The sequence below is a fragment of the Chiloscyllium plagiosum genome, unplaced genomic scaffold (genome assembly GCF_037043375.1).
Source record: "Chiloscyllium plagiosum isolate Xiang-an unplaced genomic scaffold, Cpla_swu_hap1 HiC_scaffold_24, whole genome shotgun sequence".
In the NCBI taxonomy this organism is placed as follows: Eukaryota; Metazoa; Chordata; class Chondrichthyes; order Orectolobiformes; family Hemiscylliidae; genus Chiloscyllium; species Chiloscyllium plagiosum.
Window position 1 is genome coordinate 40,821,497 of NW_028270162.1, and position 27,397 is coordinate 40,848,893.

The window sequence follows — 27,397 nt, forward strand, 5'->3', positions numbered from 1 at the left end:
TCAAGAATGTCAGATACCTGATTTTGGAGCAGTGTTAAAAATAGACATGGCATCTTTTCCATCAGGCAACTGTGCAGCATGACTAGATGGAGCTTCCCTTGTACCAAATCCATCTTCGAGCTGAAAAGGAAATCAGTATAACCTGAAATATCTTCAGATTGTTTACAACATTATACAAATTATGCAATGACAGAAAAAAATTTGCAAATTCTATCTGACAAGCAGGATTTAAAGGCTCCAGAATATTTTTCTCCTCATACTTGCTTCAGATTAAACATTCAATCCAACTCATTTTTTTTTGGAATGTAATTAACACAGGCTCAGGGAAAAAAAATCAGTTCTATTCCACCCAATTAATTTATATTTATAATCTGGACTCCAAATCAAATTCTTTAAAAAAAAGACTATGTGCAACACAATGAATTTGTGTGGATTATCCACGATCTTAAACAATTTTTGTTGCATCTCATCAATTTTAAAATCAGATTGTCATAGTCCAAGTGAAATAATTAGGTAGCAATCTCAAAATATACTGGTCTATTTTCAAAAGATGATAATTTAAAGAAATATCTTCCACAAAACTGGATTGTTAAATAATCCTAAATGTGTTTCACAAGCAATCTGGATAGTTACAGAAAAGTTTATTTTGACTTGGAATGTATTTTGATATTACTATTAATAGCTTCAAACTAAATAATTTACAGTTTCACCAGACATCTCTTCAAGATATAGGTTTTAAACTTCAAGTCTGAAAATGCTGCAGCTGCATCTAAGGTTGTTGCTATTCCTTGGCCTGTTCACGTCATCGGTGTTATGAACCCAGCAAATGGAATTTTAGGATAGGTCAGATCCCAGAGGGAAATCAGGCTGATTAGTTCATAAGTTTGTTTTTGGCAATTTGGTTCCAGTGATGTCAGTCACTGAACATATTCACATAACAGTGCCAATGTTCTTTCAAGAAAATAACAAATTTATTTCACAAAAGAAAATGCAACTTTATATGTTTCAGAATAGTGCCATCTTAAACAACTAAAAGAAAAATTCAACTCTTTTCCCAGCGATACCCTTTTCAAACTCAAGTATCACTCCCATCTTCACTTTTAAGACTTTGTACTTAACTGACTCTCTGCACATTCGTCAGATAGGATTAGCTCTCATTCTCCCAGAGACACACAAATGCAGACTAACTCACTCGTTCCCGTTTTATTCCTAGACTGCTGAAATAGCTCACGACTTATTTTCCGCTCTGACATGGCCAGACAGGCTAACTCTCTCAGCCATCAGGCTTCTATAAACATAAATTTGCTCTGCTGCTTTAACAACTTCTTTTCTAAACTTAACCTGTCAGTGGCCTCAAGCCATCATAAAACTGAACTTGGTAAACATTGAACAATTAATTCCCTCAACAGTTCATTTAACAACTGAGCTCATGTTACATGGCTTCTTGGAAATGATGTTGAACACTGTTCAAATGTTACTTTCTGTTCTATTTTAAGTAAATTACCAAAGAACTAAAACTAAAAACACTTTTATCTCTGTAATCATCAATCTGTTACAGGTGAACACATTCAAAGGATGGTCTGCCTTTACTTAACAAATGCATTAATAAAAGCTTTTAATATTTTCCCTGTGATGTTAAAATAACTGGCCCACATATTCTTGTTTTTTGGTTCAAAAGGAGGACAAGAAGTTACATTTGCTATTGATCTACCCATTAACTTAATTTGCCCATTCATTTTAGCCAGATCTGCTTTAGTACCTTATTTAAATTTTTAAAAATAGCCTTGGATCCATTTCTCTCTCATTATTGTAACTGTGCCCAATCCACCACTTCCTCAGGAAGTTCATTGCACACGTGAACCACCTCACGTCTTCATTAAATCTCTGTCCTCTCATCTTAAAAATACACCTCCTAATCTTGAAATCACCCATCCCTTCAGGGAAAGATACCTACCATTAACCCTAACCATATGCCTCACAATATTATAAATATCTATCAGGTCACCTCTGAACTTCCTACACTCCAGTGAAAAAGGTACCAGCCTATCCAGCCTTTCAATATAACTCAATTTTCATAACTGATAATGTTCAAGTAAATCTCTTCTGAACTCTCGCTGGCTTAATAGTATCCTTCCTATAACCAGAGCTTAATAATATTGTCCCCATAACAGAGTGCCCTGTTTAAAAGCTGAAGGCAAGTAATCAGATAATTCCTCCCAAAAGTAACTAACTTACAACTACATTTTAAAGAAATATTTGAAACTTGACCAATGGATCAAATGGCACACAGATCTAAACTAAAAAATAACAGCACTGAATAGATCAAGCTGTTAGGTGACAATAATGTTTCAGTAAAATCAATGGAAAGATTCAAATATAACTAAGCATGCCAGCTTTTTATAATGAAGTGGTTTTAGGCTTTTAAAACCACAATCATCCCTGCAACTTTTCACACAAAGATGATCTTATCCTTATGAAATGTCCTTCATTGTTAACAATATACAGTCGACATTTTTTGACTATTTAGAGACGAAATGTTAGTAATATAAATTAAATGCACATTTAAATTAACCATTGCCTTAAACAAGACCATAACTATAGTCTGAAACTTCCATTCCACTTGCATTTGAGCTATAAAAGCATTTCACTCAAATCACAATGTAAAATTCAATCATACCGTAATCACTGCTACTTGGGACACCTTGACCAAGACCACTAATCAATGTGATTTCATTTCACAATACCAGGTCAAAGATAGCCTGTTCACTAGTCAGCTACAAATGTGCCATTCTAAAATGCCAACTCATTTATGCTTCCATTGTGCATTTGACTTTGCCCAAAATCTCCCCATGATTATAGTTTCTGACAAGCTCTCATTATTTATTACTTTATGCCCATCCTTCTGTGGGGTTAGCGTTATGGCTAGTACACCACTCCCAAAATTGACTTCCTAACTTCAGCATTTCTAAATTCTATCCAAACCATTTCCATAGTTTGGTTTCTTAAACTTAGGTCACCCTTGTCTTTTGTGCTAATACGATCATTACCTAACATAGCCATCCTGCCACTTTTAATTTCCTGTTATTCCCAAATGTCCTGTAATATTCAAGATTTAGATCATTCTGCAGCCAAGTTTCTAACCACTACCAGATCGTGCTTCATTTTAATTATACACTGTTTCATTTCGAATGCTATTTGCATCCAGATACAAAATCTCTATCATTTGAGGCTTTGTAAATTCTAATCCTATTTGTTAGCAGACTCAGATTCATAAGCTGTTTATCATTTCCTGTATTTATATCCTTCTCTTTATCCTTGACTGCACTCTGATATATTACATCTTCTCCACCATTCGGTTTAAAATCATGCCCACCTCCTTAGTGATGCAGCTGGCAACAACATTGCCCACATCATGGTTCAAGTGGAAGCTGACCAATCGGTACAGATCGCACTTTTTCCCAGCAAAAGTGTCTCATGAACAGGAAGCCATTTCTTCCAAGTCTTCAAGCCACACATTGATCTGCCTAATCTGCCTATGACAATGTGCATGCAGCTCACACAATAATGTAGAGATAATGAACTTTGAAACAAAAACAGAAGACCTCAGAACCCTCAGTGGACCTGAAATGTTAACTCTGATTTCTCTTTACAGATGCTTCAGACCTGCTGAATTTTTCTAGAAATTTCTGTTTTAGTTTCTGATTTACAGCATCTGCAGTTCTTTCTGTATTTATGAACTTTGAGGCTTTACTATGCAATTTGGCACCTAGCTCCTCACGCTGACTATGCAGAATCTCCTCCTTTATCTTGCCGATATTGCCGGTAACTACATGGACCACAATTATTGGTTTCTCCCCTTCCCACTGCAAAGTTAAAATTCACACAACACCAGGTTATCATCCTAAAGGTTTATTTGGAAGTACAAGCTTTCAGAGCGCTGCTCCTTCATCAGGTAGCTCTCCAGTCTTGAGCAAAGGTCCTTAACCCTAGAACTAGGCAGGCATTACAACTGCAAGGACTCATGTTCTGTGCTGCACTGAACACTGAATACACTGCTCCCTATTATCCCTCTACCAGAGTACCGACTCCCAGAGGTGTGACTGCCTTCTGGCACAAACAAAATCCAGGTAACTTCCCCTTCCAGGATGCAGTGTCTGCAATTCGGCCTCCAACTGAAAGTCTGAGTCAAATCTTTAAACACTGGCTACAACGTATTAGCTCTGAAATAAACAGGTATCCAGGAACACACATACCGAGAAACCATAATGCTGCCTGTCCCACCATCTTTAACTTGTTTTAAGTAACTGCTTAATTATTACATGTAATTTTGTATTTAAATATATTTCTATATATTTCATTAGCCTTTCCACTAGCGGCTATATACTTTGAACCTTAGGAATAAAAAAAACCTTAATCACTCAGTCTCAGAATTATTTATGTCTCGAGGTTTAAAAGAATTTCCACAATATGGAAACACGCTGATGTGCCAAATTTGAGAACAATATTGTACTGATGAAAGTTTTTGGTGTTTGGCTCGGATACATAAAATAGTAAAAATACATTCAAAGGAAAATAAATTATAGCACTGAAATAAGATTCTAAATCTTCCTTCGAAGTTAATAATTGTCCCCACTGTGATATAATGGCAAACGTTCGGGAACCATCTGCTTTTAATCAATGTTCCATCTTTCATAACGTTGATATAAACAGTCCAACCATGAACAAAAAAAAAATGATGAAAATGCATCTCAAGATAGGATGCACACCTGCAAGCATTATTACATAATGATTTTAAAATGTTACCTTGTTCGGTTGAGATTTCTTTGATGTATCTTTCTCAGATCCAAGTTTTGACTTCTTAATTGAAGTGAAGCTGTATTCAATATCACCATCCACAAAAGTGTAAGGGTCATTAAGTTCTCCAGGACCTTCATTATGCTGCTGGATAAGTCTAGTTGGATCCAGATAATTCATTTCCTGGATTTGCATTTGTATTCTTTCTTCTGAAACTTTGAATCGTTTATGAGGCTGTGCTAGAAGTCTAAAAGTGAAGCAAAGAATTTTACGTGAAAAGCAGAAAATATTGGAAATAAACAACTCAGTCAACATCAGTAAAGATTATGAGCAGCTTAGAAAAGGGGTTGAAAAGGCAATTTGGAGGGATTAAACTGGAAATATAAAATGCAAAGATCACCAAGTTTTCTCATCATAGAATCCCTACAGTGGGGAAACAGGCCATTTGGCCCAACGAGTCCACACCGATCCTCTGAAGGGTCTCCCACCCAGACCCTTTCTCCTACCCTATTACTTTACATTTCCCCTGACGAATGCGCCTAGCCTACACATCCCTGAAGACTGTGGGTAATTTAGCAAGACCAATTACCTAACCTGCACATCTTTGGAGTACGGGAGGAAGACAGAGCACCCGGAGGAAACCTATGTCGACACAGGAAGAATGTGCAAACTTCACACAGTCATCTGAGGCTGGAATCGGGTCCCTGGTGCTGAAAGGCAGCAGTGCTAACCACTGAGACACCATGCCTGCCCTGAGATTACACAATATATTTAACATAATAAACCATTTTGAGAAGTTCACTAAATTATTACAAAATATGACACCAAGCCAAATATGAAGTGCATGAAGACCAAAAGCGAGACCAAAGGGATAGATTTAAAAAGGTGAGCTTCCAGGAGGGTGAGATAGAGATGAAAAGGCAGAGGGGGATTTCCAGAGCTTAGCACTGAGGGAGCTGAAGGCATTATCACCAATTGCACAGCAATTAAAATTGGGGATACTCAAGAGACAAGAATGAAAGGATCTTGGTCATCTCGAACGGTTGTGTGGGGGGGGGGGGGGGGGGGGGGTACAGGAGATAGGGAGGGTTAAGGCCTATGTTAGAGGGCAGGACATGGGAGACCAACCATCAGTGCACTGGAATACACAAGTGCAAAGAAAACATAAGCATGAATGAGGATTTTAGCAGATGAAGAACCAGACAGTAGTAAAGTCAATGTCACTGGAGTGAAAACAGCACTGGAATAAATGTTCGGAAGCTCATCCAGGAGTCAAATGTAAAGTGAGAACTGCAGGTGCTGGAGATCAGAGTCGAGAGGGTGGTGCTGGAAAAGCACAGTAGGTTAGGCAGCATCCGAGGAGCAGGAGAATCAACGTTTCGGGCATAAGCCCTTTATCAAGGTTGTGAACAGATTGGTTCAGTTTCAGAGTCTTGCCACAAGAGGAATGGAATTAGTAAGCTTGTCAAAATATGGAACAGCGGCCAAAAACAGAGGACAATGTTCAACTGCAGGAAACTTCTGATTATGCACTAGTGCATTTTAAATTACTTTTATAATTTAGCAACAGTAAGAGTTGCACAAGATGTTGGTAAGCTAGAGTTTATGTTGTCAGCATACTTGCAAAACCTGAATTATTTTGGATGCTGTCACCAAGGGATGGCATGTAAATAACTAGGTGGTGTCCAACAATAGAACCTTGAATGATACCTGAGGCACCAGTATGAAAATGACCTGTACAAATAATTTAAAATTTTGTAAGATCTTTCATAGTAACCTTGTTCCTTAGTACTGTAGTTCATGAACTAATATATATCCCATTTCTTCAAAAATATCCACTTACATATCAGCTCTAAGTAGTCACTCTCCTTTGCTATTTTTCCACCTTTCTTTTACTAGGTTTCGTTTATATTTTCACCCTTTTTTTGTTGCATACTTCCTACACAAGAAAGGTAACTAATTCAATTTCCTCTCATTAATCTTCTCAGTTATTATCCCATTAAATGCCATTTCAGTTTTCCCATTAAATTTCATTCATCCTCCAGATTCTGAGAAATTCAAGCCACTATTTTCCAGAAATAATCTTGATGAAATATATAGTCTTTTGCAGCATCACAACATTTGAAAAATAAAGGAAAACCAAAATCATATTACATGCACTCTCTCAAATTCACTCAAAACATTCAGTACTAACATACTTATTGAAAAGCAGCCTAACACTTACACAGCCCAAATTGCCAAACAATGCAATTTGCATTTTATAGTTTTTTTTAAATAAGATGTGGTAAATATGCTTAATTATTGGTAAAAATTTTGAATTTGAACTGATCAGGTACTGGTTAACGAAGTGTTTAGCATTTGAGAAAGTGAAAAGGTCCACTACGCAATACCATTGAAGTGTTTTAGGGTGCGTGCACATGCTCATGGTTTGGGTGGTGTGCAAATATGTAGATACTGTTTCATCAGTGACCAAAGTACAAAAAAAAACTAACTACAACAGAGCCTGCAGTGCAATCCAATTTTTTTTAAAAAACCATACTTGAATTTTAAGTATCATTTCAACTGTAAAGTTGGATTCAGGAAGACAATTGAGAAATTGCTTGTGTCTACTGCCCTTAAGTTTACAATTTGATTATGCAAGACACAAATTGATTCACAGAGTCCAAATGCCAACTGACCATTTCACCTAAACGGTCCATTGCCCTATTTATCAGTCACTGAGCCTCCATCTTGATTTTGATTTCGATTTAGCTTGTGTTAAATAGTAGTTTTAAATAGTGCATCAAATACTCTTTAAACCTTAGTTTTAAAACAAATGAACCCCTATAAATGGGTAGATCATGGATTACCTCCATTTAAAATAACCTCAAATCAAATTTCAATGGATCAACTGAAAAACTTGGATGCAATAAAGAAACAAGCTGAATAAACAAAAGAAACAATATACCACAAATATTACCGTCTTAGTGCTGAACCATCTGGATTATCAATTTTGTTGTCACATCTGTCACAGTGCAGTTCTGGTGGCCTGAACTCTCCCTCTACATGGGTTGGAGTCTTATAACACTGCCATGAGATTCTGTCCGATGACTCCAAATTTTGTGCAGTGATACCACTATATAGAGTAGTCTCGCTGACCTCCGGCACTGGTGGTAGTCTTTGTGATAAAAGCCCAGTCTTATCATCAAGGCTGGGGATCGCCTGAAGTTCTAGACCATTACTATATAGTAATGGATTAATGGGCTCCGGAGCACCTTCCAAACCTTCTGCTTCTGGACCTCTAGGTTGGGGGCTGAGCGTTGGTGGAAGTGGAGAGATGGGAGAATGTGGAGAATCCATAGGATTCAAATTTAGTGGCTTGCTCTGGTTTCCTGGATGTCCAGATGCTGGCTTGCCATACTTCCTGCTGCTGTGCATTTCCAAGGAGACATCAATACCAACTAATCCAAGCTTCTGTCCTGTTGGATCTTGCTCCATGCAAAGCTCATCAGTTAACGAAGGCCGATGATGAAATGGAGTCATAGGTCGCTTCTGCTGCTTATCTCCCTTTTCCTGCTTCTCATTTGTTTTGTGCTTAGAAGACGCAGATGATGGCAAAGAAGAAGCGGAAGGGAGACCAGCATTAAAGCCAGGCTGAGAGATGGGTGGAGGGCGGTTTGCGCCCGTTGTACTTCGCTGTTTTAGAAGCTTTTGCCTGAAAAATACCAATAGTCAGAGGTCATATTTGACAACAATGGAATAAATAATGCAAAACTTCAAACATGACTATGTGTAGCAGTGTGTCAGACATAATTGAGAGACTAACACTGATGAAAACTTCCTTTGAAAAGTCAAAATACTTTTTCCAACTATTACAGAAAAATTGCATTAATAACATACAGTTAATCTCATTTATTTAAACCCCATATTGAAACAGCAATACCAAAAATTGCAAAACAAAAATTAGGATTGATTACATTGTAGAGTCTGCACCAATATCAACGCTGCAAAGTGGCTGAAGCTGAAAGAAAATTGATGATCCACAGTACGAATATTGTACAGACAAAATGTTCTCTGACTATGTTGGACAATTATGTTATTTAACACTATGTCTGACATACAGCAGTGGAGATGGATTTATTAGCAGAGTTGGCAACACTATTGTCATTGGGCAGAAGACTGTGGGTTAAAGACTCACTCCAGCACTGGAGCACAAACAAAAGCTAAACTCCAGGACTGTACCAAGAGTGTGGCAGAATCTTGAAAGCACTTTCAGAACCTTTACATTGAGACAACAAGGCACTCTTTCAGAGAAGAACATTCAAAACATTTAATTAACTGCACAGCATAAGGGATTGTCTTATAATTGTGAAGGGCATAGTTTAAAAGACAGAATTTTTAAAAAAAAAGTATTTCTTATACACAAATGAATGTAATTAACTTTGGGCCAAGAGAAGAAATTGTCTCCCAAAAAGTTAATGGTACTACAAAGTCTCCTGAGGTAGATCTCCCTGCATTCTATTCGAGAAAGATGTCACTCTGCACCACACCTTGAGTTCTTTGATAAGGGTAGTAGTACTTGAACCCTGAAAAGTATGTTGGAAGGAAATAACAATTTCAGAAGCAGTTCCAAGTAGCAAAAGGTCAGAAAGGGATTGGGGGAAAAAAAACCATGAAAATAAATATTTTGGGAATTTTTTTTCAAGTACATATTTCATACAAAAGTTCCAAAAACTGATGGCTGTCCTTCGATAAATCTCTTGAACAGCTGATCAAAATAGTACTAAATTATATAAATAATAGGCAGAAGATGCAGGGGGATACCATTTTCAGCTGCTAACTACAACAAAGCATCATGGCAAATGGAAGGTAACCTGACCCAAATGAAGAACACAGTAAAGCAGGTTTTTTAAAAGTCAACTGCAATCCCCTCTCTTGTGAAACACTGGCTGATACCATCAAACCTGTATCTTTAATATAAGCACAACAGTCAATTGATTTTAGTGCTAGTTTTTCTTTCAGAAAATGGCCATTGTAGATGTGAATGCTACAATGATTTCTCCCGAGAGTTATTCTTTGTCATGTCATTGCTCAAAACCTTTACAGTGTTTCAAATATATTTTATACTTTACCTGGTCTAGTCAAGATTAGGTCAAAATATTACTTCAAATTGAATGTTATTACTATAATTCTATTGATCAGCATTCTCCATCAATATTCGTATTTCAAGTCTAGCTACGTTGGGCAGACTAAAATTAAATTTTATAAAAGAATAAGATGATCATAACAGTGATGTACAAATTTTGCAATATTTGGCAGTTTAGGTGTAATCAAAACAAACACACTTGGGACAAGCAGTTGAAAATTTACCACCCAGAAATAGTGAATGGAACCCTGAGTTTACCGAAGATCTGTACGTAACTACCTGAAGTGATACTTCTTACATCACAATGGGGTGACATTCCTGTCTTGTGGTGATTTAGGAATGAGAATTTTTATTTTGGGAATGGGGATGGAATAGGTGAGAAGAGAAAGAAGGAAGAGGAAAGTCACCTTGACTAGCATTTTTCACTCGATTCATAATGTGCTATTATTTGACAAGCAGAATTGTTGCAATATTTGGAGGGGAGGGGAGAATAGCAACATCTGCTGTGCAATCCAGCCTCATCTATCCAGTTGGAGATTTCTATATGGTGCTTCGGCTTCAACAAGACAGTCTGGGGACAGGGAATGAAGAATATTCAAAATGCCATCCTCAAACTCACAGAAGCAGAGCAATGCACAAAATATGTGTGCTAAATATGAAGCAATATCCTACCTTGAACAAGAACAATTCACTCTTTGGCCAGGCTCTGTAAAATCCCAGGAAGCAGCATTGCTGGCCATCTCTTCCTCAGAATTTTCACTAGTTGAATGTCTTCTTTAATACATGCGTATTAAAAAACAAGTCAGTGACACTGTTCATGCTTCTTAAAATATTCAACTTCCCAACTTAAGACACTATTACATGGATGATCAAATTTTGCTGTTCAAGATTTAATGTTTCCATTTTATAAATTACCTTCCATTGATACCAATGCAGGCATTGTTGGCAAATGCCTTCTAAAATTTAAAAAATTAGAGATTCTTCAATTTAATTTTCTTTTCATTAAATTATATAAAGTATCTAATTAGGGCAGCATGGTGACACTGTGGTTAGCACTGTTGCCTCTCAGTGCCACGGACCTGGGCTCAATTCCCATCTCGGGCAACTGTCTGTGTGGAGTTTGCACATTCTCACAGTGTCTGTGTGGGTTTCCTCTGGGTGCTCCTATTTCCTCCCACAGTCCAAAGATGTGCAGGTTAGGTGAATTGGCCATGCTAAATTGCCCATAGCATTAAGTGCATGAGTCAGGGGTAAATTTGGGTAGGGGACTAGGTCTGGGTGGGTTACTCTTCAGAGGGCTGGTGTGGACTTGTTGGGCTGAAAGGCCTGTTTCCATACTGTCGGGAAATCTAATCTAATCTCATTTATATACTTTAATGAAATGGAAATCGGCTAAATTTAAGAGTGCTTCTTCTTGTAGGCATAAGAAATTTTGGTATCTTTTGCTTAAAGTAAATTTTCATAAGTGAAGGCAAAGATGCATGCAATATTCTCTAGGTAATTATTCCAAATTGAAATCATTAGGACTGTCCACTTTTTCTTTATTCTTTCATGGAATGTGGGTGTTGCTGACATTTGTTGCCCACTCATAATCGCTGTTGAAATAAGTAGCTTGCGAGGCCACTTCAAAGGTCAATTAAGAATCAACCACAATACTTTGGCTCTGGAGTCACATAGCAAACTTCCCTGCCTTGTGAACCAGATGGGTTATGACAACTGTTTGTAGTTTCATGGCATCATTAATGAGGCTAGTTTTATACACCAGATTTTTCTGAACATATTCCACTGCATTATTTGTCCACTGACATTATCATTTCACCATTACCTCCCCGTGCATGTTACAGAAGCCTAAGTGTGGATCAAATGTGAAGATTCAGACTAGATGAGCTTATCTAGTTTTCCTGGGAAATAACTGTTCACAAGTGTCAAGAATGTAGGATTTTAACTTATAAACACACAAAATTGGCAAATACTCAGATCACATTAGGCTGAATGATGTGACAAAGAGTTCCAGGAAAGTGAGCTGGGATAGGTGAAATGTAATAAACCATAACAATCAGCAACTGATGTTAAGCACCTATCACATAGTTGAACAGTGACAAACAGCACAATTTCTGCTTCAGGTGTCGGGAAAGAAAGGCAGTTGCTGTGCTGCTGCTTCTGACCTTTGGGCAACTTTGATATTCAAATTTTATTTTTTTTAAAAGCCTGCCAAAAGCCACAAAGCTGTGAGGTTCGTACCATCAGTTCCTATTGGCAGGCCTGCAGCAACCATCAGGAATGTGTTTTTTTTGAAAATCTGATTCAAAAATGTGAAGCCATATCCCTGGTATCATTTTAGAGCCACTGTTTGCGTGAGGTTGGGTATTAAGTTTTAGTACCACAAAATTAAATACGGCTATTGTTCTGCATAGTCTGAAGACAATTAGAGGGTGTAAAAAGGATTGATTAAAAAATGGTTTCAGCAATGACCATCTGTAGTTATGAAGATGGATGGTATAAGTTAGGACTGTTTTCCTTACAGAAAGGATGATTTGGTAGAAGTATTGTTTAACAACCAAGAACAGAGGGCACAGATTTAAAGAAAAAAGGCATGATGAGTAAAAGTCTTTGTTTTCACAGTGAATTGATACAACCTGGAATACATGGTGAGCAGACATTGTGAGATACAAATTCTAGGACAAAAAAGCTAATTGTAAAATCAGTAACAAGGTTTACCTTGCACATGATTCTTAAGGGTCTTTTAGACTGACTTGAATTGTATCCTTTTGTCCATGTACCTATTATCTCATTCTATCTTGGTACATCAGTGAGATTTTTTGAAGAATTGAAAGACTGCAATAATGTACTGTGCAAAACATACTGCAAATATATTGGAGTGAGCAGCAACAACCACGAAGACTTCAGACTTGCTGATCAAGGAAACAGATTTAATTATAGACTCTCAAAAGATATATATACAGACAGACATTTGTGAGCTCGAAGGCTTCTGACAGTAAAGTCCCATGATGTCCATTTATTCCACCTTATTGCTCAGGAGTCATTTGACCTTTAACCCTATAAAGATTACTATTAAAATAGGATTTCACCTTTGCATGAAATAAGTACACAAAAAGAATATCAGAAAAAAAAAGATAGAAGTTCTTCTAGATCTTGTCATTTCTCTAGGTTGCAAGCACTGGTATTGAATCTTTTCTCCAAATGAGTTTACTGTCACTGGTGCAAATGCAGAACATGTTGATGAAATAGTCACAAAAACAATGTTACCATCTGTACAATGTTACATGTTAACAGTATGCTTTCTTATTAAATTTAACAGTACCGCATGATGGTGTGAAACTAAAACTTATACTCTGGTTTACTTAACTACAATGGGCTAATATATAGGGCACATCCAACTAACACAGTAGCATATTGCTCCTGATCTTAATATTATTGATCCATTCTACAGACGTTCGATGATACCTCCAATTAGATGTCAACAATGGGCATTATCATTTTACTATGATCTTTCTGCAACTGTTGATGAATTGATTTGTAAACCTTGAAATGGAACAAAGTAACACACATGAAGTCCAGAATAAAAATTCTTTAACATGGATAATTAACAAGTACTTTACGGTGATTTCAAAGATGCTGTTAGGGAGAAGGCTAGCTCTAAATTAATCAAAAGAGGGGCAAGAGTTATAACAACTACAAGAGCATTAGTTAAACTATTGAGTTAAACTAAAGTTGGTCAAAGTTCCAAAACATAATGACAAAAACCCACAGGCCTTCCTTTGCATAGGAAGCCAGTTAATATCATTTATTATTATTTTGAAAAAAAAATCAATTTTTTTCTGACATCTGACATTAAAAGACACTATTTATCTCCTTCTGGTTTGACCTAATTCTCTAGTCTTAACTTGGACAGTCTCTGATAATCAGAAATTGCAGTAAACTTGTTTGTAGGGCTAAGTTGGGGTGGACACGTACAACAGTGGACAGATTCACATTAAAACAGTATAATACAATAAAGTTGCCTCTAATTTGTGTGTAAAACTCAATGTGTAAATTCAGCCATTTTTGAAGTCACCTATGTAATTTGTATCCTGACTGCACACCTCAGCAAGGGAAGGGGTTACTGGGTCCCTTAATGACATACTTGTATCATCGACAGCCACAAGTATGGTGCCGGAAGACTAGAGGTCGGCTAATGTGGTGCCAGTATTTTTTTAAAAAGACTAAGGAAAAGCCAGACAACCACAGATTGGTGAGCCTTACGCCGGTGGTGGATAAATTATTGGAGGCAATTCTGAGGGACAGGATTTACGAGCATGTGGAAAGACAAGGGCTAATGAGGGAGAATCAACTGTGCATGGGAAATCATGCCTCGCTAACTCGATTGAGTTTTTTTTTGAACAGATGACAGGAAAGGTTGATGTCAGAGTGGCACACGTTATGCAGTTTTTAGTAAAGTGCTCGACAAGGTTCTGCATGGTAGACTGGTTAATAACGTAGGATCACGTGGGATTGGGAAGCTATCCAACTGGATACAAAATTTGCTTGAAGGCAGAAGACAAAACAGTAATGGTAGAGCATTGCTTTTTGGGTTGGAGGCTTGTAACCAATGGTGTGCCACAAGGATTGGTGCTGGTCCATTGGCTTTTTGTAATTTAAATAAAATGATTTAGAGGAGAATACAGGAAGAATGGTTCATAAACTTTGCAGATGACACTAAAATAGGTGGTGTAGTGGATCAGACAAACAGGATCTTTATCAGATGGGCCAATAAGCCGAGGAGTGGCAGATAGAGATTAACTTAGATAAATGTGAGGTGTTGCATTTTGGGATGACAAACCAGTTCAGGACTTATACACTTAATGATAGGGTGCTGGGGAGTGTTACCAAACAAAGAGACCTGGAGATGCAGGTACAAATTTCCTTTAAAGTGAAGCTGCTGGTAGACAGGGTAGTGAAAGCAGTGTTTGAAATGCCTGCCTTCACTGGTTAGAATTGAGAGTACAGGAGTTGTGTCATCATGTTGCAGCTGTATAGGACATTAGTGATGCCATTTTTAGAATATTGCATTCACTGCTGATCGTCCCTTTACAGGATTGAGGTTGTTGAACTTGAGACAGTACAGAAAAAAATTTACAATGATGCTGCCAGGATTGAAGGGTTCAAGTTAAAGGGAGAGGCTGAATAGGCTGGAGCATTTTTTTCTTTGGAGAATCAGAAGCTGAGGTATGACCAATAGAGTTTAATAAGATGAGGAGCATAAACATGTCATACAGTCAAGTTCTTTTTTCCTACGGTGGGTGAGTCCAAAACTAGAGGGCATGGGTTTATGGTGATAGGGGCAAGATTTAAAAAGGACCTGAGAGGTAACTTTTTCACACAGGGGGTGGTGCGTGTTTGGAACAAGCTGCCAAATGAAGTGGAGGAGACTGGTACAATTACAACACTTAAAAGGTATCTGGATGAGTATGTGAATAGGAAGGGGTTTGGGGAATATGGGCCAAATATTGGCAAGTGGGACTAGGTCAGATTGGGATGTCTGGTCAGCACAGACAAGTCGGACCAAAGGGTCTGCTTGTATGCTGTATGACTCCACGAGGGTATAAGTATACAGGAATTTCTGCCTGCTAACAGAATTGTGCATACCTAACATTTTACCATTTTGTGGCACATCGTGCTGAGTTAAACTTACTTCAGTTGTGTTTTGTTCACATTGCATTCTTTCCAGACATTCTGAACCATCTGATTGGTTACTTTCTGAGGAATTCGACCAGTGTGTTTTGGGCTTGATGCAGTTGCCACTCCTTCTTGTCCACTCATTTGACCAGTCACAGTCGGTGCAATCCCATCACCTGCTTTACAAAAAGCAAACATGGAAAGTCCTGACAGCATCCAAATAATAATCCTCAGACTGACTTCAGTTAAAGGTATTGTATCTATTCAATGATAAAACCCCCGTCAAGATAACAGGAAATAAACACTTTTCCTAAATGAGAAGTCTAAAAATAATTTAAAAGTGGAACTTGCCAAACTTCTCCACTTACTGTAAAATATATTTTGCTTTCAATATTCAGAGAAAGTTTTTAAATCAAGAATAATTTTACTAAGCTTCTTAAACTCAAGGACATGTTGTGGAATTTTACATATTGCAACATTACATTCCCCAGAAATTAACCTCATCACGTACCATAGCATTAAGAGAAGGTAATGAAGTTTAAGTAGTCCACAAGGGTTTTTTTTTGGCAAATTTGGTTGAACGAGTTCCTGACAACCAATGTGGTACATTAAAAAGGGCAGATGACTTCAGAATTTCCAAAGATCTTTCTTAATCAGGCCATTCAGTGTATCAGCCATCCTATTGCAGTGTACACAACATACTTCTATCCAATTATCATGAATATGACACGTACTTTTGTTTCTTGTAGTGTTGTAATAGTTTTGAACTTGATAGGCAATTTTCAGTATGAAGTTAATATTACTCACCTCAACCAGAATGTTCTTTTCTGAGATTTTTCCCTATGACTAATTTACTCTAGAATAGTTGCACATTTTATGAATTTTCACAATTCATGAATAAGAAACAGAAGTCATTTGTTCCAAGCTCCATCATTCACACAGAATATGGTTGATCTGTTTGCATTTTGAATTCCACATTCCCACCCATCCCGAATAAACATTAGTTTCCTTGTCTAACCAGACCATAGCTATGTCCGTCTTACTAATATTCAATGCACACCACCTCTTGATGCAGACAGTTCCAAAGTCTCAACCCTCAGAGAAAATATTCTTATCTCTGCCCGAAAAGGGAAACCTCTAATTCTTAATCATAAAATTTAAGCCATTGGTTTGCATAACTTTTGTTGAGAGCAGAGTGATGACACTCACCACTGCCTTCAAAGTGCAGGCAACTTTGGAGAGTAGTGGCAACACTGTTATTAATTTCACTTTAATAATATTCATTTCATTCTGCCATCGCATCAGGAGATGCCTGACATACACTAACAGCTATGTCATGTAGTAGGTTAAGCAGTCAATCTTAGCATAGAATTCGCAAATGGTAAACCAGGAAATGATAAAGGTAATTAAGTCACTTGTAGAAATGATAGAATAAATATATGGTTGGATGGATTAAAGAAAAACAGTGAAAGCATGTCACAAATATACGGTGTTAATCATAGCAGATTTTAATCTACCTAGAGTTTAGAAAAATCATTTGTGTAAAGGTAGCTGAGTTGAAGAATTTACAGCATGTTTTGGGAAAGATTCTGAAAATAGGAAATTCTGGAGTTGTTCAGAAACCAAGCCAGATCTAGCACTGTGCAAAAAAAATGGAATTAATTAATTTCCTCATAGTGAAGACACTCCTATGTGGTAATTATCATATTATGATCGAAATTTAGTCCAGTTTGAGGGATTGAACAGAGAGTCAGAGTCTAATACTTTAATATCAAATAAGGGCAATACAAAAACATAAAAATAGAACTGAAGTGTAATGAAAACTTTGCTTAAGGGACAGGTCACAACACATGTAGTCGTAAACACACTTACTTCAGGATACTCAATAGATACATTCTAACAAAGAGGAAAAGTCCCTATGGGAAGATCTACACCTATGGTTAATTAAATAAAAGGTAAAGATTGTATCAAACTTAAAGAAAAGGCATATATTTGCAGAAAGATGGGTGGTAAATCAGACCATTTACAAAATACAGAAAACTGCCAAGAATGACAAAGATTAATGAGGGAAACATTAGTGAAAGACAGCTATAAATATAGAAAGGAGATCAGAGTTTCTATGGATATTATAAAAAGGGAGCACGAAAGCATATGTGGGAAATAAATAATGGAAAATAAGGCGATGTAGAGGTATATTGCATCTGCTTCGCTTTAGAGGGTACAGGTAACATCCCAGAAATAGCTTTAAATCAGGAAATGGAAGAGGGGAACAAACTCTGGAAAACTAAACATTACCAGAGAAGTGGTAAGAGTAAATTGTTGGAGCTGCAGATTCTTGGGTCCTAATGGAATTTATTCTAGGGTCTTAAAGGAAACAACTAGAAATAACTGATGTATTGGGTTTAATTTTCCAAAATTTTGTATATTTGATTGATTAGATTACTTAGTGTGAAAACAGGCCCTTCGGCCCAAGTAGTCCACACCGACCCTCCGAAGAGCAACCCACCCAGACCCATTACCCTACATTTACCCCTTCACCTAACACTACGGGCAATTTAGCATAGGGAGAAAGGCAACTGTTTGTGTGGAGTTTGCACAAAGGCGGGAATTGAACCCGGGTCTGTGGCACTGTGAGGCAGTAGTGCTAACCACCGTGCCGCCCATTCCTTTAAACTGAATCAACACATTTCTTCTAAAGTTGAGAGACAGAAAGCTGGAAACTACAGACCTGTTGACATAACATTTACTGTAAGAAAGATGTTAAAATTCATTACTAAAGCCATTACAGCAGGACACACAGAATAGTTCAAGATAATCAGGCAGAGTCAGGGTGGTTTTGCAAAAGAGAAATCATAAGTAACCAATTTATTGGAGGTCTTTGAGTAAATGACATGGCTAAAGTGGTTATAGTGAATGCAATGCACTTAGTCTTACAGAAGATATTTAATAACATGCCATATCAAAAGGTTTTGGTAGTCAATAAAAGCTGAGTGTACAAATAGAAGTACCACACACAAAAAAGGTAACAAATCTTAATCAGGGAGTGTCAAATTCCAAGTGACAAATGGAGAAATTGTTAATTCTTTTCAACAGATGAATCAGATTGCTGAAGCAGAGTAGAGTTAACTTCAATCTAAATTTCAAAACAATGTACCTAAATTGAGCACATTCCGTAAGTTTCCTTAGGCACACGCATATCTAAATTAATAATTCGAGTTCTAAAAATAATTAAGCACCTTGACCCTAGACATGAAAACTCCGATGTTAAGTTACCTAAAATAAGTGAAAGATTACATCAGATCAAAGGAAGTTGATTATAAGAATGCCAGAAATAGTGATGAGGCTAAAGATGGGAACAATTCATGACCCAGCAATAACAGCCAAGAAACTGATAAGGAAGGGGAAGAGAGAACATGAATGCAAGCTAGTGAGGAACATAAAGGCAGATTGCAAAAGTTTCTATCAATGTGAGAGGAAAATGTTTAACAAAGATAAATGTTGGCCTACAAGAACTAGGGACAGGAGAATTTATAGTTGCAAACAGGGAAATGGTGGAGAAACTTAAATGCATTGCATCTCTCAAATATACCAGATGACCAAGGAATGTGCGCAACTGAAAAGCTAAGAAAAATTAATATTTGTAAATAGGGAGCATTTGAAAAATTAGCTGATGAAATTTCGGTTGATAAATTTCCTGGGTCAGATTGCCATCACCCCAGAGTTTTGAAGGAAGTAGAAAAAGGGATGGTGAATGCATTGGAGTTCATTTTGCATAATTTTACAGTTTCTAGAAATGTTTCTGCTGACTAGTAGGTTGCAAATACCTCACTACTCAAGGACAGGAAAAAGAATATTGGAGGACAAAAGGCTGGTTAGCATGCCATCCATAGATGAAGTGTTAGAATCTGTTATAAAGAACTTTATAATAGTACTTTTGGAAAATAACAGCAAACGATAGGTGGAATTAACATGGATTTAAAGGGAAATAATGTTTGACAATTTTTTTTGAAGGATGTTTTTTGCTGTATAAAGTCCCTCGAGAGATTTGAAGGAATATACATGGATTGAAAACTGGCGAAGAGAAATCAAATGAGAGAATAAACATATCATTCTTATGATGTTTACTGTTACTGGAGGCATATAATAAGCCTCAGTGTTAGATCCACAACAGTTCCAATCTTTGTAAATGATTTACATATGGGGATCAAAAATAATATTTCCACATTTTATGATATCAAACTATGAATTGCCACTATAAATTCTCCTATCCCCAGCTGTTATGGGCTAACATTTATCTTTGTTAAGGAAAAGCAAATTGTGAGGAGGGTTCAAGGTAGCTTCAGGGGGACTTGGACAAGGTTAAATGAATGACAGAATATGGTACATGAAATATAATGTAAGTAAGTGTGACAGATCTCTATTTTGATCAAGGAAACAGAAAAGCTGAATATTTATTTAGTGGTGGAAGACTGGGAAGTACAAGTGTCCAAAATGATCTCAGTACCCTTGTCCATGAGCCATTAAAAGTTAATATACAAGTGCAACAAGCAACTAGAAAGGCAAATAGTATTTTGGCATTCATTTCAAGGAAATGAGTACAGAAGCAAAGATGTCTTACTGCACACAGCCTTGATGATACCTCACCTGGAGTATTGTGTACACTTTTTGTTTCCTTGCCGAAAGAAATATATCCTTGCCAGGGGGAATGCAACAAGGGTTCAACACCTGAAGGAGCAGTGCTCCGAAAGCTAGTGCTTCCAAATAAACCTGTTGGACTATACCCTGATGTGGTGAGATTTTTACAAAGGGTCAACAAGTTACTCCCTGAGGTGACAGGACTGTCTTGAGGTTGAGAAATCTGTCTTGGGTAGAATGCGATGTTTCATTGAAATTTACAAAATTCATGCTGGGCATGACAGTGCGGATCTAGATAGGCTGTTTGCCTTAGCTGTGCCTCTTAAAATTGAGGACCTAACCTCAGGATAAGGGGGAGATAATTTAACACAGTGCAATTTCTTCACTGAAGGCTGCAAATCTTTGGAATTCTCTACCCCATGGGGCTATGGAGGCACAACCATTGAGCAGATTCAAGACAGAAATGGATAGATTTCTGGAGACTATTGACATGAAGAAATATGAAAATAATCCCAAAATTGACACTGAAGACATGATCTGCCATGGTTTAGAATGGTGGATCAGACCTAACGGGCCATTCCTGTTCCTATCAAAGAAAAATACATAAATAGTAAACAGAAAATCTTCCTGCAACTCTACAAATCCCAGGTTTTATTTATGGAATTGGATGATGATTTAAAAACAGATAAATTTCCTCATTTTGTTTTAAGAAGAGAATCCATAATTAATTGCCATTCTGTAGAATTATTTATTTATGGCATTACAGAATTTAGCTGCTGATTAATTGGACCACTTTGGCATTGATGTAACTATATTTTGCATTCAGCATGGCTCAATTTGCAAGTTGAAACATAGAAATAAAAACTATTAGTATACATGAAGAAAGTATTCTAAATGAAAAGTGCAAGTCAAACGCAATTTGTCCAATTTCCACACCAAAAGACATTCTAAAAACCTGCAATTGCCAGATAATATCAGTAGGGGGAGCTCAGAGTTCAAAATTGAATGAAGCCAACCCATTTTTGCGCAGTAATTCCAAAAAGCTGATTAAAGGATACAGGTCACTGCTATTTCTGGAGTTATTTTTAATCAAATGTTTACAGTGCACCAAGTTCAGAAAAAAAAACTGAATATACTCAATAGATTCTTCTTTTTAAGATGTGCCAATTAAAGTATTTGCCTCAACTTGCATTTTTTAAAATACAGATTTTGAGGACAAACAGTTTAATGTACTTTATTTTAAACATGGCGACAGGATAGAAGAAAATAGATAATACTTAAATAGTTATATTTTTAAATGACCGTCTTAGTGCATCAGTAAAGTCAGGTATTGTGTATTTATATAAACATTGTTAACAACTCTCAGTGCTATTGACAATAGTTTTCCACCTCCAAACAGACCCCAGCACCAAGGATATATTTCCCTCCCCTCCCCTATCAGCTTTCCGTAGAGACCACTCCCTCCGCGACTCCCTTGTCAGATCCACACCCCCCACCGACCCAACCTCCACTCCCGGCACCTTCCCTTGCAACCGCAGGAGGTGCAACACTTGCGCCCACACCTCCCCCCTCACTTCTCTCCAAGGCCCCAAAGGAAACTTCCATATCCGCCACAGATTCACCTGCACCTCCACCCACATCATCTACTGCATCCGCTGCAGCCGGTGTGGCCTCCTCTATATTGGGGAGACAGGCCGCCTACTTGCGGAGCGATTCAGAGAGCACCTCTGGGCCACCCGGACGAACCAACCCAACCACCCTGTAGCACAGCATTTCAACTCCCCCTCCCACTCCACCGAGGATATGCAGGTCATTGGACTCATCCACCGCCAAACCACAACAACGCGACGGTCAGAGGAGGAGCGTCTTAGCTTCCGACTGGGAACCCTCCAACCACAGGGGATGAACTTGGACTTCACCAGTTTCTTCATCCCCCCTCCCCCCACCTTGTCTCAGCCGAATCCCTCCAGCCCGGCACCGCCTTCCTGACCTGCAGTCTTCTTCTTGACCTCTCCGCCTCCATCCTACTCCGACCTATCACCCTCACCTTGACCTCTTTCCACCTATCACATTTCCAACGCCCCTCCCCAAAGTCCCTCCTCCCTACCTTTTATCTTCTCCTGCTGAACACTCTCTGCTCATTCCTGAAGAAGGGCCTGTGCCCGAAACGTCGAATCTCCTGTTCCCTGGATGCTGCCTGACCTGCTGTGCTGTTCCAGCAATAAATTTTCAACATTGATCTCCAGCATCTGCAGACCTCACTTTCTCCTCAATAGTTTTTCTTAAAAGGTTAGATTTGGCATAGGGGTAATACTCATACAGGATACTAAATTGTTTAGTCAAATACCCAAATGTCTCTGGTTTATTAAAAGCAACTTTTCAAAGAGATTAAAATATTATGTCAGTTTTGTTAATGGATAAGTTTGAACAGTTCATCAAGTTACAGAATGATTCCAAACACAGAGGGGTCTCTACTTTCATATTTTACTCAACACTTTATAAACGATTTAATGTTAGAAAATGTGCAGTTTCTATCACCTAACATCCATTAAAGGAGTTAGAGATTAAAATTCACTGGAAGAATTTCACAATTTAAGACAATGTCGTCACATTGAAATGATAATTTTTGCACTTATTTTTGTATCACATGGTAAATACAAATAGATGAAAAACAGATGTTGTACTTGATGGGGAAAAAAGACAAATCAAGAAAACAAAACACCAATGGCACATCCTCTTGAATCACGATAGAGCAACTTTCAGAGCATTAAGATCAAATAAATCAATATACACATCTTGCGACAGACCTAAATATTTATTTAGTCAAACCCCAAAATACTTATGACCATTTAATAAACTTGGCTAAAACTGTCCAAAACCTTTGGCATTTATTCATCTACGTAGCTTGCTACAGTCGAATGAACTGCATTAAAATTTCACAAAGTGGGGATGGGAGGGAAAGAGAAATGCAGAAATGATTAAAGTTATTACTTCAAAATGCTTACAAAATGAATTATTTGCTCTGTACTCTGCAAATACTGAAACCTTGCACCACGTATAACAAATAAAACTCATCCCCCTACCCTCCAAACAAATCCTGCGATTTTATTTTATAGGGTAAAGGACGCACCAGTGATCATGGTTTCTATAATCCAACACACAATTAAAACTGAATAACTACATGTGATAACATCAAATATGGGTTCAATCAGGAAAACAATTTTTTGTTAGATCTGTTTATAGACATTCAAAATAAAAATTATGGTCAAGATAACAAAAGTTAGTCTATAAAGAAAGATAATTATGAAGAGACATTGCATAAATCTACAAAATGGCTTATAAACAGAACTGGGGGGAAAAGAAGAAAAATGAAAATACATTCCCGATAGGAATATTTTGGACAAGTATTGGACACCAAAGTAGATCACTGAACTCAAAAATCAAAGGCACAGAACTCAACAACATTTAATATGCATCTGCTGGATGATATTAGATTTTATCACACAATAATTGTTTTACAAAGTATAAATCACTGAAGTTAAGATAATTAATTTCACTAATTATGCATGCAAAACATACCTATTATGGCCTGCTCAGGAGAGGTGGGTGGTGTGAGTGGCAATCCACAACTTAAGGTGTCCTTCACACTTACTGATCCTTGTGTTGGATTTGTATGGCCTCCTGCATTAGCAGCATTTGAAACTACAGGGATATCCCCCTGAGGAATCAACACGAAAGCTGATGGGTATACCATTCTCACTCCACCTACAAAAACGCAAAAACAAATAATATGAAGAAGCGCTAAAGCTATTCACTGGAAGATCACAGTGCAACTTCATCTGAACATAATAGGTAATACATTTGATTCACAGAAAAAGGAATATTCCCCCTTTTCTTGGCTAAAAGTAAAATATTTTCAATTCTTAAAGCACCTTCATTTCATAAGAAATTATATACATTAGAGGATTAAGCTTTGAAAACAATCAAAATAGAAGTAATTTCAAAAGTATGCATATTATTTGTTCTGAATGTAAGTTTGCTCACTGAGCTGGAAGGTTCGTTTTCAGATGTTTCATCACCACACCATACCACAGACGAAGCTGCATCAGAACATTATTCCAACGAGCCACCACACGCTGGAGCACAGAGGAACTATGCAGTGCACAGGAAAATCACCTATACAGTGTATTCAAAAAGAACAGGTACCCAATGTACACAGTCCACCGATTTCTCAGCAATAAACCTCAACATGCAGGCAAAAAATGTCCAGAAATCCTAGCCACTCTCCCCAAAGTCAAAAATATCATAGAAATGACTGCCAGACTACTCAGACCTCTTGGCATCACGGTAGCCCACAAACCCACCAACACACTAAAACAACAGCTAATGAACTTGAAAGACTCTATACAGACAAGCAAAACTAATGTCATTTACAAAATACCTTGCAAGAACTGTAGCAAACATTACATTGGACAAACAGGCAGAAAACTAGCCACCACGATACATGATCAACTAGTCACAAAAAGACATGACCCACTCTCGCTAGTATCCTTACATAGAGATGAGGAAGATAACCCAAACAGAAACTCGCACGTGAATTCAGAGAAGCACGGCATTCCAACCAGAACTCTTATCAACAAACACATTGACTTGGATCCCTTTTACCACCCCCGAGAAAGAACAGGAAATGACGTTACCAACTCAAGGAAATCGAAACATATAAATAGAAAGCAGGCCATGCCACCAGGGCTTTATCCAGAGGCTCACCTAGTATAGTGACGAAACATCTGAAAACCAACCTTCCAGCTCAGTGAGCAAACGTATATCCAGAACCTCAACCTGAGCTACAAATCTTCTCGAAACGCATTTTTCATTATGTAACGGCAGTATGGCATTTAAGAAGTGTGTTTTGTCTTGGTTTTCTTTTATGAAGCGATCTTGAGACAGAGGCCCCAAGCAATCTGTTCCAAGCCAATAAAGCAAACTTGAGGCACCTCGAATTTTTATTTTAAAAGGTTGGAGCAAGTGAAGCAGCATGAATGGGTAGAGGCAGGTTCCCACAGAAGTTAACTTTCAGTAGTTATTGGGGTTTCAAAGCTGGCATACATTTCTTGTTTACAATTAAAAGCTTGACTTCTCTTTCTCTCTGCCAGAATTTTGTCTTGATGCTCTTTCCTCCTGGATTGGAGAATCATTACATGTGAGACAATCTATTTGACAAAATTTACCTTTTCCAACGGTGTGTTTACAGCATGTTACGACATTGGAACAGTTGCCATTTATTAGCTAAATAATCTATTGGAAAACTTAACAGAATAATAGTTAAAAATTGTAATCCTTCTATCTTTTAAGTATAGGATAGGAGTAAAACAAAAGAACCGCAGATACTGTAAATCAGAAACAAAAACAAATTGCTGGAAAAGCTCAGCAGGTCTGGCAACATCTGTGAAGAGAAATCAGGATTAACCTTTCAGGTCCGGTGACCCTTCCTCAGAGTAAAGTGCGCTTTGCTTTCAGTCAAGTAGTGAAACCAATTGAATGACACCTAAAACACAGCACCTTACATTTGCCTTTAAGATAAAAGTTAGAGTCCAGACAATCTCTGAATACATTTGAAGGGAGTTCAGTCTAACAGTTATAGGGGTGCTACTATACAAGTCGTAGTGAAAGTAATTGATCATTCTTTTCAGCCAAAAGCACAAACAAGACAAAATGCACAGTTTCATCACAACTGTTTTTAAGCAGATCTTGCATGCATCATGCTCAAAAGCCATAAAAGCTATTAACATAAACAGAAACGGTTTGTGAGTATTCAAGTTACAGAAGGATTACATCTTATCAATTCTGACTTGATGACTGATCAAATACAAAGTACTCAAAACATTCTCTTTGTGTGTGCATGCAGCCACAGGTTACTACTAAACTGTTGATCATAATGAGCCGTGACTTATTATTATTGCAAAGCGATAATATGTTGCACAATTACTTAATTTTAATCTTGCATATTATCAAAGTTCTGTTTTAAAATATGTGGAAAATGTGAATAATTCACAGAGGCTAAGAGAGATCTGACAACTAAGTTTTCACTTTTAAGAAGCACAAGGCCAAATTTGGATAAGAATGGGAAGTGTGTGTGTTATTTGATTTGGCAAACATTTTTTCGTTAAAAATACTTGTTTTTCTCAATGGGACAATGCAATGAGGCAATCAAAACTTATTTAAACAAGAATTGAGCAGCTCATGATGCTGCCCATAAATTTAATCCCAGATTTGACCAAAGACCCAGGGTTAAAGCGCAGTGAAAATTCCAGTTAATTTTTTTTAAGAAAAGTTAGTTTACTTAACTGTAGTTGATTAAAATTGAGGAGTAAAATTACTTAATACTTAAATTTTTGTATGGAATTTGTAACTAATCAGAAGATAAAAGCTTTTTTCAATACAAGAGGAATCTTGGTTTTATGATTCCAAAGTAACTAGGCTGTTTTAAAGAGACACTCAACATAGACCTTTGTTTGCCACAACAATGCAAACAGAGAGCTTTCTGTATTATCAAAAATTATGCCCGTGACAAGTGAAAGGTGGTTGAACAACGATGGCTGTAATATTCAACAGTGAACAGAAATTGCATTAATGCAATCCTTTAACTATACACACAGTTAAATAGTCTTGAAAGGACATTGCATTAGTAACACTATTCCACACTCACCTACAATAACCTCAACAGCTACAGGGAAGTCATCATCACAATCCATCTCTTCTTCCTCCTTTGTTTCTTTCTTTTTCAGTACCATTGGATAGAAGTATTGCCATTCTTCAATCAATTTCCTTGTAGCTGGATCAGACATCTTGTATGTCTGGCCTGTAAGTGTGCCATTCAGCCCAAACGGACTAATGATGACTGTGAAAAGCAGATGATATTTTGAACGTTTTTCCAGAAAAATCGTAATCTTTTGTTATTGATGCCTAATCAAGCTTTTTTTTGAGAATCGTGGACGAGTGCTCAAAATAGTCCAGAAATTTGCAGCATGAGACTGAAGTCTGGTTTTCAAAGCTTAAGAAAAGTCATTCTAAAACTACATTCAGGTGACCCACTTAACTCTCAAAAACAAAAAGGTTTTTGTAGGTACCACCACTGAATCTGGATTTAGCAGGAAGACCAAATACATG

The 27,397-nt window shown here is 37.4% G+C and overlaps 1 protein-coding gene across 2 annotated transcripts in view; it reads right to left on the minus strand.

Annotated features, from left to right (window-relative positions):
- The window catches only part of LOC122562734 (mediator of RNA polymerase II transcription subunit 13-like), a 237,283-nt gene that overhangs the window by 48,808 nt on the left and 161,078 nt on the right, over positions 1 to 27,397 (minus strand). Inside the window, exons 6-12 of one of the 2 annotated variants that reach the window (XM_043715858.2) lie at positions 26,937 to 27,128; positions 23,810 to 23,995; positions 15,612 to 15,771; positions 10,592 to 10,693; positions 7,754 to 8,488; positions 4,804 to 5,041; positions 18 to 120 (exon numbers count right to left, since the gene is read on the minus strand). In XM_043715858.2, the coding sequence (XP_043571793.1) occupies positions 18 to 120; positions 4,804 to 5,041; positions 7,754 to 8,488; positions 10,592 to 10,693; positions 15,612 to 15,771; positions 23,810 to 23,995; positions 26,937 to 27,128 (1,716 nt within the window). Of the gene's footprint in view, positions 1 to 17; positions 121 to 4,803; positions 5,042 to 7,753; positions 8,489 to 10,591; positions 10,694 to 15,611; positions 15,775 to 23,809; positions 23,996 to 26,936; positions 27,129 to 27,397 lie in introns of both variants that reach the window. The other variant, XM_043715857.2, reaches the window with a different exon arrangement.